The following is a 17,137-nucleotide window of genomic DNA, read 5'->3' as shown; positions in this document are numbered from 1 at the left end:
TGGCCCTTCTCTCCTGGTGAACGTATGTTTGTCTCCTAGAGATCAGATGTAATAGTAGGAGGTCTCCAGCCATAATCTGGAGGTTGGCAACCCTAACTCCCATTCAGCTAAATGAGCTGGTATTCTCCATAGATCTGCACATTCAGCTTCCAAAATATGCTATCTAGTGGCCTCATGAAATAGCAAACACATGTAGGGATTGGTAGGCTTTTGTCCTTCTGGGGGAAGAAAATTTTTAGAATGCAGTTAACTGATTAGTTCAGAATAATGTATGTGACCATCCCCCCTTTGCCTTTTGCAAGGCTTTGAAGCACATCCAGAATGTCATTTAGAATGAACAGATTCCTCCAGTTCCATCCTCAGTTCTATCCTGTTTAGGATTTGTTCCATCTTTAATCCAGAGGTTTTACTAAAATGTCATGGAACTTTGAAGGCAGATTCCAAGTTTTGTGTGTGCGTGCCGGGGGGAGGGGCAGTAAAAGAGAAAGAGAGCAAGAGATCAGCTCTATTCCTGTTTCCAAACAAACAACCCCCTAAAAGCATAACATTTGGTATGTCAAAAGCTAATTATGAAGGGATTTTTGTATTTTTTCCTTCCATAGGACAGGCGAACAGAACTATGGGCGTCTGCAATACAGAAATGAAAGAACAGAAACCCTTTCAAAACCAGTCCTCTGTGTGTCAACAAATGAAAACAAATATATTTTGTTTCTTTGTTTCTAACCCCATGAGTCGATAACACTAGTTCACTACAGTAAAAACCTCTATAAAGTTAAATCATAATAAACAGGCTAAATTAAAAAGGTTGCATAAATGTGTGCATGTTCGATACCATTCAATGTCAAATACACATCTAGCAATTCTCTAGGACAGGGGTCATCATGAGGCCCGCTGTATTCCTTGGGGCTTGCCTAGTGTTTTTAGAAAGTGGGCAAGGCCAACATATAGGAAGTTTGTCCAATAGAGCTTGTGACTGGACTGATCAGATTGCAGAGCTTTAAAACGTGCTTTGGCAGAAGTTCCTATCACAGCATACGGATCTTCACTGTGTGACTGAAGGCAGGCTGAATGTATGCAAGAAAATATTTTAGAACAGCATGTTCATTTTAAACTGTTAAACAAAGTTTCTGACTGAAATTTTGAAGAGTTACTATAAAAGTTACGTGTAACCTAATATTTTGTAGTTACAACCACTTCCTGCAGCAGCCATTTTCTGCCTACACCCACCCATGTCAGAATTCCAAAGATGTCCACTGGCTCAAAAAAGCTGGGAACCTGTGTTCCAGGATCTGAAGAAAATCCATCCTCCTTATGGCTTGGCTACAAATTACTGAAAACTTCCATTGGGTTCAATTCAACATGTTCTCTGATAAACCCCCTCTATTGATTTGCCCTCATTTGTTTTGCTCCTTTACAATTGCACAGTAGAATGTTTTCAAGAGAATATACTATTCATGGAGGTAATCTGCAATGACTCCATCTAGGATGAATGTTAAAAAAGCCATTGACCCTGATTGCTTGCTAAAGTCAAGAACACATTCCCCTTGAAATTGCAGGGGGAAAGCAGAAAAATAAACCAAATTTCATTTTTATTAGCCATGATTTGGGTCTCTTACTAGCTTTGCTTCATGAAGATTTAACAGTTAATTTCATGACAGAGGTGGAGAGGTTATACCATCTCTTCAAACAGCTAGGCTTCTGTGGAGTTTCTGTATATAATATGGATTTTTATTTTCACTTCTTTCTCCTTTCCCCCTCAAGATAACAATCCATAAGGCCAGCTTTACAGTTCAGTTAGCTCCAAGGTTTTTTGTCCTGATAGCTATGGGTCCTTCTTTTAAAACCCTTGTGGTGTTCTTTGTAATGCAGAAGCTCAGTATGCTACAGCTGTCATAAGCAGTGACTTATTTTTCTAACATTTATCTGGAGTTCATTTGAACTGCTGGTCTTGGACTGAGCAGAAAGATGCTTAGTTGGAATGTCAAGGTAGATCCTGGCAGCTAAGAGAGAGAAAGGGGAAGAAAAAGCTAATAATACAAGCTCCATAAATTAAGGCCAAGCAAAGGTATCCTAGGAACAAGAATGAGCTCAGAGACCAGAGGAGGCAAGCCATGCCATGCCATGCATAAAAAGCAAATCTTCAGAGGAAGGCTCCACCCTTTCTTGCCATTCCAAGCATATTTATGTGACCAAGCCTATATCTAGCTTGTAGAAGGCAGGCTTGAGACAAGTTCGAGACAGGTACAGCCCTGGGAAAAATAATTACAAGAGAATTTGAATTTGCTTAACTGTCCCAAAAGGGAACAAAGTGCCTTTTGTGAAACCTTCTCCCCAGAAAGCCTCCTAGAGTTTGAACTGTATCCATAGCCTCCTTTGGAATGAAACCCAAAGAAAGGTTATTGTTCCCATTCACTCTGACTACTGCATTGGGGAGGGGGGTAGACAATCCCAAGAGGTATTAAAATATTTAAAATATTGCATAGCTGTATTTTTCCCGGGACGTGAATCAACTTTATTGCAACAAACCAAAAGCTTCTAGTGTTATTGAAACATGGACAGCATCAGCGAACAGAAGCAGAGCAAAAGGATAAACAAATATTTTCATTCGGATGAGGTTATATTTTTACTGTTGCAAAATAGTCTGAGAAAAGGATTTTATATTGTGCAGCAAAACAGCAGACATTTCTTAGCCTCTCTTTGGAAACATGCTAGGCAGGCAAATTAATCATCCTCAGTCACAGACTTCAAAGGGGAAAAGGCATCGGAAATCTATTTGGTCTCAGTCCCGCTACTCTCTCAGAGTCCTTTGTACACCTTTCTTCAGCAGATCAGATTTAGTTCATCGAAGACTCAAGCGAAGAGCAAAAGTCACCACAGGGTGCTTTTCTAGGCAAGACTGGAGCAGACAGTCCAGAAATACTGTTCAAGATGTTGAGCTGAACTTTATGCTGAAATACAAGACATTTCTAGAATGGGGAACAAAACAACATGGAAAACCGCTATGGTTTTAAAAGCTTTGTGGTTGTTTCTTTGATCAGTTAACCTGAGTTCTCCAGCTTTGCTTACAAGGTGTCAGTCCATGGCGCATGAATCATATCTGGCAGCTTGCTTTGAAGTCAAGGTAGGCAGTTGAAGTAGAAAAGACTTGTTCTCATCTCAGGAGTTACCCATATACTAACTATCACTGGCTTGGTTTCAATTAGCTAAGCATTTTAAGAGAGAGGAGTGACCTAAAAACTAGGGACGGCTTAGTCTTGTATGTAGCCACTGCGATGTGCCCATATCCCACCATTACAGTGTATCAAATTCCTTTGTTATAGCTTAAAAATGATAAAGAAAATACAGAGCATTCAGATTGTATCCACTGATACTGCATATTATATTGGAAGCTTGCAGGCTTTCTGCATTAGGAGAGTGTGGGCCTTAAGTAGTTTTCCATGGTTTAGACTCAAGCTGCACTGGAGAAGCTCTTTGCTTTTGTAGAAGGAGGAATTTGGATGTACTTATTTCCTTCAATATTTTTATCCCCCTTTTCCCTCTAGTGGGGATTGAAAATGGCTGACAAAATAGGAAATATGAAAATATAATTTATATATGCAAACATGGAAAAACCAGGAAAACTGAGCGTATCAAATAAATTATTTGGTTGGAGGTGGGAAAGGTAGATTTATTTCACGACAAAAGCTCAGGATGGGAACTTTTAAGCTCCTAATAGCATGTGCTCATCTTGTTTATCCCAATGTCTCCGTGAGCTGGTTATGCTGAAAGGCTATTATTTGCTCAAGACCACTCAGGGAATATGTGGCCTGAGTAAGATCTATTGAACCCTACTGAAAATTTTTTTAATGCATGCTGGTTCCATCACAAACAACAAATTTTGTACACTTCATAAGTCAGAATTGTAGGTTTGCACTGGAAACCAAATTATAATAGGATTCCCACTCAGAGTGGTTAGGCCTGAAATTTTCATTGCTGTGTCAGTCATAAAGCGGAGCCCACTGGGCAGAGCGGGGTAAGCCGAGATCCCCACCATTATACTGTCTGTCCCTTTGGGAAGGATTTGATGAAGGCAGAGGAAAGCTTTCGGCCCTAGATACCAAAGGGAGAATTTACAGGAAGAAGAAAGAATCCCCATTCAAGCCAGGACCATCACCACAACAGAGTAGAAAGCCCTACTCCCAAGCAATGCACTTTGTGGTCACTTTGAGCAAGTACTAGTTGAGAAAGAAGGATTACAGAATTTAAATACACAAGCAGAAGGATCAATACGAAACTCATGAAGTTAGGCTGATACAAGGCCTGTTCAAAGACATGTTTAGAACTTATATTAGCAGCACTAATGAAGAAGAGAAGGAGTTTGGATTTATAGATCGCCTCTCTCTCCTGTAAGGAGTCTCAAAGTGGCTTACAAGCTCCTTCCCTTTTTCTCCCCACAACATGCACCTTGTGAGATAAGTGAAGTTGAGAGGATTTGAAGAGAACCCTCACTGGTCCAAAGTTACCCAGCAAGGAACTTAACATAGTGGCAGTGTGGAGATCAACACAGTTCTCCAGCATTAGGGGAGTCTACTTTACTTCTACTCCATCCAGCTCTCCTGGCTGTTATGGGTTTTGACTGCATAGCCCAACTGGTCCTACATGGTTTTAGCTCTCAATTTTTGCCTGCATCTGTAGCTGAAATGGCACAGTGTGGTGTAATTTGTGTGGTTTGGTATCTGTTTTGTCCTCCTCTCAGGTGGTGGTGGGGGGTTGCAAATGTCTGAGTGAAGTTAATGTATCATTATATTTATATGAATCCTGGTGGGTGAGGTGCATTTGAAAGTGTCACGGAGAGAAACACATCTTACTGTGATATGCCTATAAAGATGCCAGTCATAGATGTGGGTGAAATGTTAGTAGCTAAAACTACCAGACCATGGTCACAGATCCCAGAAAACTCATAACAGCCAAGTGATTCTGGCCATGAAAGCCTTTGACAATACATAATAGTACTAAACTGTTAAACAATGCTTAGCTACCAGCATATAAACATACAAATAATACCAACTGAACTACCATACAGTAACTCTGTGTTCTTGTAGAGAAGAGCAAGTGTACGTTTACAAGACATCCACAGCCTTAATGGATGAAGAATAAAATTGTTTCATACTAATGCTAAAAAAAATCACCATAGCTTATATATTAGCAGGTGCCCAGTTAGAGAACTGGCAGCTGTTTTGCAGTAATTAATGGATTCACTCACCTCCCAGTGTCTTGGCTGTATGCATTGTAAAGTTTCAGAAATTATTTTCAAATAGCTCAGTTCCACTAGTAATGACAAATAGATTCCACCTAACCAGTTAACTTCCACCACTGGTGTAATGCCCATTGGGCAAGGTGGGCAGCTGCCCAGGGCATCACCTTGTGGGGGGCATCAAAATGCTGGGTTCGTTTTTGGATATTTTTAGTGGTTTTCCAGTTTTGGCCTGCAGGAGGGCCTGCCAGTTTTAGGCTGAAGCTTCACCAAGCTTAATTTCAGCATATCATCCGGGGAGACTGTCCTTATACTACTCCCATGTTTTGGTGAGGTTTGGGGTCCAGGGAGTCCAGTTATGCTGACCCCCCAAAAGGGGTGCCTCTATCCCCATTGTTTCCAATGGGGAACTAATCAGGCAGATGGGGGGCTACAGTTTTTTGAGGGTCCATGCTTTGTTGCTGAATCAAACTTCACGCAAAATCTAGGGGGGGTATAATTAGAATTGTTAGTCTCCACAATGATGAGACCCTAGAAAGTTTTGAGACTGTGCCTTCAATGAATAATGTCCAGCCTGCAACCGCCCATTGTTGACAGCAATGCCAAGAAAACTCAATGCAGAACAAAGATTCTTGGGTGTTCGGGATGTTCTTGCAGGAGAGGGGCATTCTTGGACGATATCCAGCACCAAAATTTCAGGAACATCATCCTGGAAAAACTGTCATGATGTGCACCCCAGGGTTTGGGGTGCAGTTTGGTTCAGGGGGTCCAAAGTTCTGGACCCTCAAAAGGGTAGACAACCCATGTCTCCTTAGCAAAGGAATGGGGGATGAGGCACCCTGAGGGTGTAACTCCCTAAACGGCAGACTGTACCAAACGGAGTCCCATCAGGACTTCCAATCTGATTAGTGCTGATGCATACAAAAATGCACCCACTTCAGGAACATCCCAGAAATTTGCCCAAGAATCTACTGCATTGAATTCCTGTCAATTAGAATTACAGAGTGAAATTTCCTGAAGGCTGAGTCTCAAAACTATGATGGGTCTCTAAATCAGGAGACTAGTAGAATGAATCCTAGATAGATGGTCTGCCACTATCGGCATACAAGAGAGGAAGGATCAGGATTGTCCAACAGAGTGGTGTAATCTGATAGAACAGGCTGGGGGAGATCTGAGTAGAAATGTAAAAGGGAGTAAAGATTCACATACTTGGATCTACAGTTTCCTTGAATCTAAGGAGACAGTGTATTAATTGGTAGGAGCCAGAGATTCAACTGAGCCACATCATTACATGGGCACAATCTTTTAGCAACTTTTTCTTGCTTATTAAATCTGCTTAAATATGGCAAACAAGGAGCCAGAAGGCATAATAACTGTTAGAAACCTGGCAGAAGCATTATGGCTCTCCCTTTTGACAGGAGTTTATTAAGCTTAATACAGGTAGTGTGCCAAGTGGCCCCGTTCCAATGGGAGAGAGAAAAAATACAGGGGAGGCACGTTTTCTTGGCTGCGGTGATTGGGGTAGAGAACTTCTCTATCCAATACTTGACCCAACTTTTAATTTTCTATAAACTTCTGAACAGGACAAAAGGCAAGCCTAAGTCCACCGTAAAAGTCCAACAGAAGCTCATTTTTTCTTCAATTATGGAAAACCAGGGGTTGGAATGGGTGTCAGAAAGCAGACGGTGGACCAGGGAATTACAGTCCGAGAGAAAATGAATTTGCAGCCAGAATCTAAAAGCCCTCAGCCAAGCGGCTGATTCCAAGGAGTTTTGACCCAACTCCAGACAAAGGGCTGCATAGGGCACGCAACATGGGTGAACAACTTTTATTTTGGGAAAAACTGGAAATATAAAATATATCTAATTAAAAGTGGTGGAAAGATACATGCATGAGTGGAAATGTTGTTCAGATAACCACTGGAAATACTAAGGGACAACACAGAAAGACGACTCAGATGTCAACTTTTGGATGTTGTCTCAAATCCAGAAAGTATTGTCTGCCACATAATGAACACAAGCACGTGGCTATCTTTTAATATAATTGCACAATGCCACAATGATGCCCTCCTAGCCAATCGTCATGCAGGACTCAGTGAGTCCTGTGTGGAATTGAGTTCTATAGGGTGACTGGCCCATTGCCAGTCCCTTACCCAATCACCAAGCCAGGCCCACCAGGGCAGTCACCTCCCTTCCTCAAACCCCCCTCCCTTCCCCAAACACCAAGCCAAGGCTGGCAGAGCAGCGGGCAGCATTAGCCTCCCATTCCCCTGCCCTCCCCCACCCCCGTCTAGAGACCATTTTATCTGAACTTAATATGGGCTTTACTGCAAGTCTAGTAATATATGTTCATTATCACAAGTGTTAACTGATATTTGAGGACCATGAGTTACGAGAATACCCCTCACACTTTTCATTACATGATCTGTGACTGAGATGACTGATTCTTTATGATGGCATTCAGAATAGTTGGGAAGAGGAGCATGGGGGAAGAGGAGAAGACGAAGGCATGGTCTTGAAGTAAACCTGTGAACTGCATCTGAATTCTCAAACAAATATCTAATTCTCAACGTGATTCCATCTGTGAATAATGAAATCTGAAGACTGAGCCAAGAACAGATAAAAAACAGCTCCAGATAAACAGAGAAGGGGTATATGTGTGTCTGTGTGTGTGTGTGTGTGTGTGTGTGTGTGTGTGTGTATGTGAGAGAGATGTGTGTGTGTGTGTGTGAGAGAGTGAGTGGAGAGAGAGAGAAGAAAGAAAGAAAGAAAGAAAGAAAGAAAGAAAGAAAGAAAGAAGAAGGAAAGCAAGGAAAGAAAGAAGAGAGAAGAAGAAGAAGAAGAGAAGAAAGAAGAAAGAAAGAAGAGAGAAGAGAAAGAAAGAAGAAGAGAAAAGAAGAAGAAAGAAAGAAAGGGGGAGGACCAAAAGGTACTCAATACTTAAGGGTATCGGTAACTAGAGAAAAGAACGAAAATACAATAAAAATGTAAAGAGGATCCCCTAGAAACTAAAGCTAGTCATGTTTGTGAATGTCTTATGATACAAGACATTGGCTTAATTATTTTTTTGTTTGTTTTCTAGGTCGCTGTTCCCCTTCTGGGCTCAGAGATGTTTACATGGCACCCCAAATATATCTCACATTAAGGATGGAATAACAGTATCAACAAGACCTCATCAATAATAAAGGAAAAGAGGAAGGGGAAGGGAACCCAGCCTGATATATGCCGTTGCGGCCCTCAACCAAAGGCCTGGCAGATCAGCTCCATCTTACAGGCTTTATGGAACTGTGATAGATCCTGCAGGGTCCTGGTCTCATTTCAAAGAGTGTGATCATGACTTGTTACGTTTTAGACCTAGCAGTATGTAGCATTCAACATAAACATGTGGACCTCTCCCAAATTTCAAGGAAAACAGGCAATGACCAATTGTGCATGTTTAAGAAAGCAGCAGAGAAAATTAATTAAATGAGAAGGGATTTATATTCCAGGCACTAGAAGTTGAAGCATGAGGCATCTTACATTCCCTGAGGAATTGCAAATTAGCAGATGTCATCCAAATTGTAAGGCAGTCCAGCCCTCTGTGCCCCGGGGGTCCTTAATTTCTCCTGTCTGCCTGTTGTTAACATCAGCTGCTGGAACCCATATCTCAGCCACTTACTCTTGTTTCTTAGAAATTTTCCTAGCTACATTTGGACATGTAGAGTACCATAAACCAATGGTAGCAAAGAATTTGTACATAAAATAATAATGATAAGCAAGGAGACCAAGACTTGGAAAACCAGCTGAAGAGGTTTATGGGTCTGGTATAGACTACTTACAAAATAACATGCTTGTGGAAATCAAATGTTCCTTTTACTCATAGTCTGAAGCAGGTTTCCATACTAAATGGTAAATTTTAATTGAAACGATTAACTCTTATCTTCCAGATAATGTTCTTTTAGAGTGGAATCCAAAGGGGGTGTGTGTGAATGGAACCTTGGTAGCGACGCGAGATTGGGCTGACGCAGGTGCCTACTCCACTGGTATGAGGGGCAAATATGCCAGAGGAGGGGCTATGGTGATGGCAGTTGGATGCTGTGCAGCTGTGTGGCACCTGAATGCGGAGCGTGCCAGTGCTCCTAGGTTGAAAGACCTGCGCTAGTGTGTGTGTGTGTGCAGTTTGGGGGAGTCAACTTTAGTAGGCTTCCAGTGAGTTTTCAACCCAGAAACACCCCCTTTTGACTTATGTCATCAAAAAGGCAGGGTAAGCCCATTGAACTACATAGGGGGGTTGCAGGGTGGCCAGGGATTTTTTTTTTTTTGCAGCTTTTGTGCTTGCCCACCACCTGAAACTTCTTTGGAGGCACTGCAGCTGTGCCATAGCAATATTGTCCCTGGCCACAATACAACTACCCCCCCCCCACCCCCAGCTTTGGATTGGGCTGCCTATTTTCTTCTGAGCTCATCGTTGGAATATGCCATAATTCTGTCCAACAACTGCTGATGTACTGATCTGTCTGCCCACCATTCTCCCTCTGCTCCTCTCATTCTATTACAGTTCTTGAGTTGTCCACTTTCCACTTTGGAGTGGTGCGCACCGCCAGTTGCGGTTGCTGGACACCTCAGGTAGGTAACTTGCGCCATATCGTAATAATAAGGCCCAACCAAATCAAAGGCAATAGAGAGGCAGCAGCTCAGCACAAGTTGCACTTCTGATCTGTCATGATCAATTCTGAAGAGCAGCAAATGAACGCAGGGAGGATCTCAGGTAAGTCATCAGCAGTTTGTGACACATGGCAAGAGCCTCTCCAGCGTATTCATCTTCCATGCAGACTATTTTATGGCCTATCCATCATCCGGAGTAGAAGAAAAAATGAAAGTTGTCTTGAGAATAAGTTTTATGTAAGATATCACTCCAGCTGCAAAGCCCCAGTGGCAGAAAACTGCCAAAAACACAGGTGGATAGTGCAAAGTAGTTAAGAGTGAGATAGGACGGGAAAGGCAGACATAGGTAATCACATGACTCTCCAATGGGGAAAAAGGAAGAGGAGTCTAGTCTTCAATTCCACCCTTTATTGGGGCAATGCAGAAGTGACACTAATACATGCAGCCTCATCAAGAGACATGTGTGTAGTTGTTCAGTGAACTAGGCATTGCTGGCACAAGACATTAATTTTAATGGAGAGGAATGTGCACGTGTAAGCAAAAAGCTGCATGCACAGAGCTTCATATCCCACTGAAATGAGGTTCTAGGTAGTTTTTTTGGAGCTCTACGCCTATCACAGATAGGGGCAAGAGCCAATGCTATGTAAGGATTCCTGAAAACCTAAAGTTTCTGCTATCACTTGTGAGGTGATGCTACAGTTCATATCATTAATATAGCTTGGTTAATCACAAACGTTTCCAGTGGAGGCTTGCAAGGAGCAACTCACATGAACTGTCTTTATGCACTGATGCCTGCACTCTATCACGTGTCTCCACTTCTTTACACTGTAGATATGGGCAACACAGTCTGCACATAACCTCACAGAGTACATACTGGCAGAAACTTTTGAGCGTTGAACAACTGTCAAGAAAATCTAGGAATGCTGTTTTGACGAGTTCTACATACAATTTGAATGTTTTCAAAACATTCACAGATCTGGATGTAATGGCATTTGACTGGTGATAGGTAGCATTTAGTTTTAATTGTCCAACAAGCTCTATCTTCTGGAAATAATTTTAATTGGGTTGAGGGAAAAAAGGTCTTATTTTAATAGTGTTGGGGATAAAGAGACTAAACAGATCATATGCACCCCTTCCTGCCTGTCAGTGCCTTAAAACTGCTCAAATCTAATATGAAGCCAATGAGATCATTATCGATTACCCTTTGCGGCCAGTTCACCAGAGATACTGGAAATGGACAGATACACTTGATTATTTTATCCTGTCCTTAACTTACTGAACACAGGGTAGGTGTGAGTGGAAGGGAGGGGGAAGAGGCATGAATCACTTCATTAGTTATCTTTCTTCTTTTATAATGGTAACAAAATCCTTCTTCCAGTTTCTTAGGGCAAAGGGAGAGCAGCAAAAAGAAACAGTAAAAGTTAAGGCTTGAGTGTTTCCCTTCTTGGTACAGCACTTTCACACATTATGTATACAAACTTCCACAGTGGACACTGCGTGCATTCTCCATGTAAACAAGTATGTGTAATGGGCAAAGTGTACTCTGCAGCCTGAGGTTATAAGGCTGTGCTGCCAACTAGGACTTCCCACCATACCCATTTCAGGCAAAAGAGATACACATTTGTAGATTGTATTATGTTTGTGTGGCACACTTTTAAATCTCCATTTCAGCAGGACTGCATTTGTCCCTAGAGAGCTAGACTGCAGACTATTGCATCCTAAGTTCAGGTAATTGATGTTCAAACCAAGTCTGTTTTCTAATTGCATATTATGCTGGTGAAGGAAGTGGAGGCAGAGATTAATTTCTACTAACAGTCTGCATGACAATCATGCTGTATTCAAGCCACATTCTATTATGTAGAGGAGAGAAAATATGTGGTCATTGTCCAGTACTAAGGAAAAGGTGCCCTGCTTGTGATCAGATGCACTTTTCTCAAAGACACAAAAGTCTGCCTGGGCACAATTTTCTGAAAAGTACATTTCTTTTTATTGTTCTTTTAAATAGAGTCATATGTGTGAACACTCCATGAGTGTCTCTTGCTTCTTGAGGAGAACAGGAAGCATGTGATCTGAAGGAAAAAGAGACATTAGCAATACATTGATTGCCTTTGAGACATTCCAGGCAATGTGGGGACTGAAGGTACTGGCTTGGATCCAGCAATGCACAAGCAGAAACATAAATAGACTTATTTCAGTTCCATTGTGTGGAATGTTTTGCACATAATCCTAGTACTGTAGCCTCTGCATATTATACTGTTTAGAAATTGGTTGCAAAAGATCTTGGGAAGCAGAAACACAAGCAGAAATGAAATTAATTTGACTTGGCACATATCGCTATGCAGCCTTTTCTTGTGTTTCTGCTTGTGCAAGAGCTCTAGCCCGCGTGGAAATTTTGCACAGGATCCAACACACTTTGCAGTGTTTACATCAATAATACTAGTAGGACATATGAAGGACATTTTGGCAGTTCTGGCACAGGACACCTGAAGATAGGAATGAGCACGTGAACTTGTGGTGAATTGGCATTTAGGAAACTGAGATAAGGCATGTGTCAACCCAGGAAAAGGTATTTGCAGCAGTGGCACCAAAACTTTGGAACTTCCTCCTTAGGGAGATTCATCTGTCCCCTTCTGTTGCCATCTTCCTCACTGAGGGAATGCCAAAAGGGACAGCAGGAAAAGACATTTTTGTTTCATTTGGCATTTCTTCAGTGTTCCCTTTGTTCTAGCCCATGTTTTAATTGATGTTTTTTATGAATCTGAGTGAATTTTAACTTTTTAAAAAATTTGTTTTTGTGATCTGTGTTTTGGGAGGAGTTGATTAAATGATTTTAAAATGTTAATTTATCATGTAGATTTGTAAGTGTTAGTTGTCTTGGTGACCCTTTTGAAGGCAAAAAGGTGGGATATAGTTTTTGTAAATGAATAAAAAAATAATAGTTTAGCCCAAACTTTTGTTTAGCCCAAAAATAATTGTTTAACTGGAGAACACTTAATTTTTGACGGCATACATACATACCCTTCACTATGGAGAAGAGATATTAATGAAGGAAATTCAGTGCATGCAGATCAGTTCTTAGGTTCTTTGTCTAAAGAACTAGCTTAAAATATACATCAGAGACATTTTTGTTTCAGCCCTGTTGGAGGCAGCAAAAACACAGCTGTTTAAAGCAGCTCACAGAATCTGCCACATGTGGCACTTTTGTATTGCAAGAGCTCTCAAAATCATTTTGCACATTATACACGACAGCAGGAGCAGTTGGATTGATAAGGCAAGTGCCAGTCATCAGCATGTCACCAACAGCAACATCTGCAGAGATGAGTCGAGGAAAGAAGAGACTTTCTCAGAACACAGAATTATTATTAGTTCTTCCCATCCCCCCCTTTTTTCCTCCCCTTCCCCTTTTCAACATCTTTACCAGAAAATTGTCACACTCGTTCAGGAGACTCAAGATCGGGGATTAGGGAATATGACAGCATTAACAGAGAACCTTCTAAGGCTTTCTGATGCTCTTTATTAATTTAGTGTCTATGAATATCAATGAAAAATTGAAGAAAAGCCCTTGGGAGTGCTTCTCTCCAGTGGGCCCAGTGGAATGAGTGTGCCGGAGACTTTAGTCGGCTTATAAATACATAGAACCAAAGAAAAAAATGCACTAATGTTGCCTTTGAAATTAAGCATATCCCAGGAAATGCTGGAATATCTAGAGCAGGGTTTTCAGAATGTCAAGATTCCAGTCTGGACCAGGGAAGCCAGTACTTCCCCAGCCATGCAAAATAAGGAACATTCATATATCTCCCAGCGCCTTTGAAGACCCAGAAAATACATGAAGAAACTGACACTGCCATATCTTCCTGCATTACAAGGATTCACTAATTACTAAACTTCCAGCATATTCTTTTCATTTTAGCACGCTAAGAAATGTCAGTCTAGTCCAGATGCACCTGGGAAACTCACAAGCAGAATCAGTTGTTACATTTATCTGTGGTTTGAATTTTTAATTTTGCCAATGTCAAACAGACATGTGTCAGATCTGGAACTAGATTCATGGAGCAACCCTGAGCAAGTTTACTCAGAAGTAGTCTCTTTTTATTCAATGGGGCTTTGTCACAAGAAAATTTATTTAGGATTGCAGCCTCAGTCACCAAAGTGGTGACCTGGGTTCCTTTTCATCCAGATCATTCCAATTCTCATGATATATGTAGTTTTTATTGCATTAAGTTATCAGTCCTACTACAGGAATTTTCCCAGTCTCAGAAAGAAAACCTCCCATCTTCATGGGAATATTCTCAAGTAGGAGGCAGTTTGAATGCCTGGTTTGAATAAAATTAATGTAACCCCTAAAAGTCTAAAACCTGTGCAGCAGAAATGACAAATAGCTGATCGAAATTCACCTTCATATGACCAAACCTGCAACTTAATGCATTCTCTCCACACCTTTTCAGTTTTTAGTCTCAGACTGTATTTGCTCACAAACAATGTCACAGAGAAATATGGTAACATAGGGAAAAATGCAGACACCTACCCTGTTGCTAGAACCTCAGAGGTTATTACAGAGGAGTCAAGGAAAAGGACACACAACTGTTATTCCCACTAAAGTGTCTGTTCACATAAGACCTTTCAACTGTCAGATGATAATATGCTATGCGCTTGTTTTCTCTATTTTTTCCTCCCTCCTATATTCAGTTACTGCTTGAAAAGGCAGGCCAAGCAGAATCTCCTTTTGCTGTCTTGCTTCATTCCTCAGAAGGCAGATTAAAAGCCAGAAGCAAGGGAGACACTAAGATTAGCTGGAGCTTTTCCCTTGAAAATCAGAAGAACAGACACAGAAGATCCTTGGAGACATATAAACAAGCAGCTGATATCTAACACTGTATACTGCAGAAACATGAAGGGGCATGTTCCAATGAGGCTTTACTTGTCCCTGTATTCAGAGGTTTTCAATAGTAAGGCAGCAGGGTGGCAGACCAGAGGAAATTCAGAGGTCATGAAAAACATCAGTGATGCCATAATCTCATTTGAACATGCAGGGGAGAAGGGCTTAGAAACTTAGTTTGGGGCCCCAATCCATCTTTAATCTCTGTACTTTTCTTCTTACATTCACTCAAGCACAGAGAAGCAAGCTGGAATGATCTACATTACTCCTGAGCATCATGCTGTACAGGCAGGGTTGCCAACTTCACCATGGGAAATTCCTGGAGATTCTGGTGGTGGTCCCTGGGAAGGCTAGAATTTCGGACAGGACAGGACACTCTGCAGGGCTGTGATGCCATGATGCCACAGAGTTCACTCTTTGGAGTGGCAGTTTCTTCCAGGAGAATTGGCCTCTGCCATCTGTAGATCACTTGTGAATCTAGGAGAATGCCAGGCCTCACTTGGAGAGTGGCAACCCTATATACAGGTAACCCACATTATTATAGTTTCCTATTGGTAAACTTCTACAGGCATCTGTCTAGTTTGCCTTAGAAACATAATTCTGAGCTAGAATGGTTTTGGTTGGATCCAAGAAAGAAACACTCACATTTTTATATTTCCATTTCACTTAGAAAAGGTGGCCTTAAGATAGCTGGGAAAAGCCAGCTTATCAGCTTCTCTCCTCCCGCAGCTACTCAGTACTACCCTTGCTTGATAAGTTACACCTCTCTAAATCCATTAAGGTCCATAGGCTTAGAAGGCTATGCTTCCATTTAGGATTGCACTGTAAATATTCTTAAAATCATAGTTAACCTGCAATGATTTCAATGAGATTAATGATACCTACATTACCAGGATTGCATCAGTAAGGTTCAAAGAGATCAGCTGATGGTCTTTACTACTGCAATACTACTTTACAACTTTATTATTGCAACCTGTTGGTTGAGATCTTCATCTGAGTTCCTCCTCCATCTCCCTCCCTCTGAGGTAAGATGAATGACAGCTAGAACCAGGGCTTCTTCAATCACAGAATGCCCTCCCATCAATTCTGTGGGATTTGGTATCTTCCAGCACAAAGTAAAAGTTTGTTTTCCGTCCTCCACACCTCAAGATGTTGATTTTAGTCTGCTATTTTAAATGACAATTATTAGCTTCATGTTTTCTACTGTGCCCTATTTTACATTCTCCTACTTTAATTTCTCAGAAAACGCGATGAGTTTTAATTCATGCTGTTTTAGAATCATAGAACTAGAAGAGACCACAAGGGCCATCAAGTCCAACCCCTGCCATGCAGGAACACACCATCAAGGCATCTCTGACAGATAGCCATCCAGCATCTGTTTAAAAACCTCTAAAGAAGGAGACTCCACTACACTCCGAGGTAGTGCATTCCACTGTTGAACAGCCCTTACTGTCAGGAAGTTCCTTCTAATGTTTAGATGGAATCTCTTTTCCTTCACCTTGAACCCATTACGCCTTGTCCTAGTCTCTGGAGCAGCAAACAAGCTTGCTCCCTCTTCAACATGACATCCCTTCAGATATTAAAACATGGCTATCATGTCACCCCTTAACCTTCTCTTTGCCAAACAAACATATCCAGATCCCTAGGTCTCTCCTCATAGGGCATGGATACCAGAACTTTTACCATTTTAGTCGCCCTCTTCTGAACCTGTTCCAGTTTGTCAATATCCTTCTTGAATTGCGGTGCCCAGAACTGAACACAGTATTCCAAGTGAGGTCTGACCAATGCAGAATCGAGAGGTACTATTACATCACTTGATCTAGAGACTCTATACTCCTATTGATTGCATTGGTTCTTGGCCGCAGCATCACACTGCTGTCTCATGTTCAGCTTGTGGTCTACTAAGACTCCCAGATCCTTTTCACATGTAGTGTTGTCAAGTTGGTGTCACCCATCCTATATCTGTGCATTTCATTTTTCTGCCTAAGTGGAGTATCTTACATTTATCTTGTTTCAATACTGTTGTTACCTGCTCATTATCAGGAAAAGAAATCAGTTTGCCTAAATAATAGAGTAAAAACTGGCTGTGCAATTGCTGAATGTGTCTGAGGAGGCACCATTGGATTAGTATACAGAACCTGTAAGTAACAGGAAACAAATTAGAGCCTTAATTTGGTGCCAAATGAAATTCACAGCTGTCTAGAGGATATGGATTCCTAATTCTGGGATCTGATCCCTCTTTTTTTGAGAGACCCAGCTACATTGATTGTGAGACTATGAAAGTAAAAGGGGTTAGGAAAGCATGTCATTTATGTGCACTTCTGCTTATGCAATTCCATTTAGTACTAGCTTAAAATGTCACTTAATGCAGACACTTTGTTCTGA

The 17,137-nt window shown here is 41.3% G+C and overlaps 1 protein-coding gene across 1 annotated transcript in view; it reads right to left on the bottom strand.

Moving 5' to 3' along the window:
- Window positions 1-3,933: 3,933 nt before the first annotated feature.
- Window positions 3,934-17,137, bottom strand: part of TRIM44 (tripartite motif containing 44) — a 93,339-nt gene continuing 80,135 nt past the window's right edge. The window contains exon 5 of the mRNA XM_048485444.1: window positions 3,934-4,089. Coding sequence (XP_048341401.1) covers window positions 3,978-4,089 — 112 coding nt within the window. The 3' untranslated portion in view covers window positions 3,934-3,977. The remainder of the gene's footprint in view (window positions 4,090-17,137) is intronic.

Source organism: Sphaerodactylus townsendi, linkage group LG02 (assembly GCF_021028975.2).
Source record: "Sphaerodactylus townsendi isolate TG3544 linkage group LG02, MPM_Stown_v2.3, whole genome shotgun sequence".
In the NCBI taxonomy this organism is placed as follows: Eukaryota; Metazoa; Chordata; class Lepidosauria; order Squamata; family Sphaerodactylidae; genus Sphaerodactylus; species Sphaerodactylus townsendi.
The sequence above is the reverse complement of the archived record's forward strand: the minus strand, read 5'-3'. Positions and strand labels throughout refer to the sequence as shown.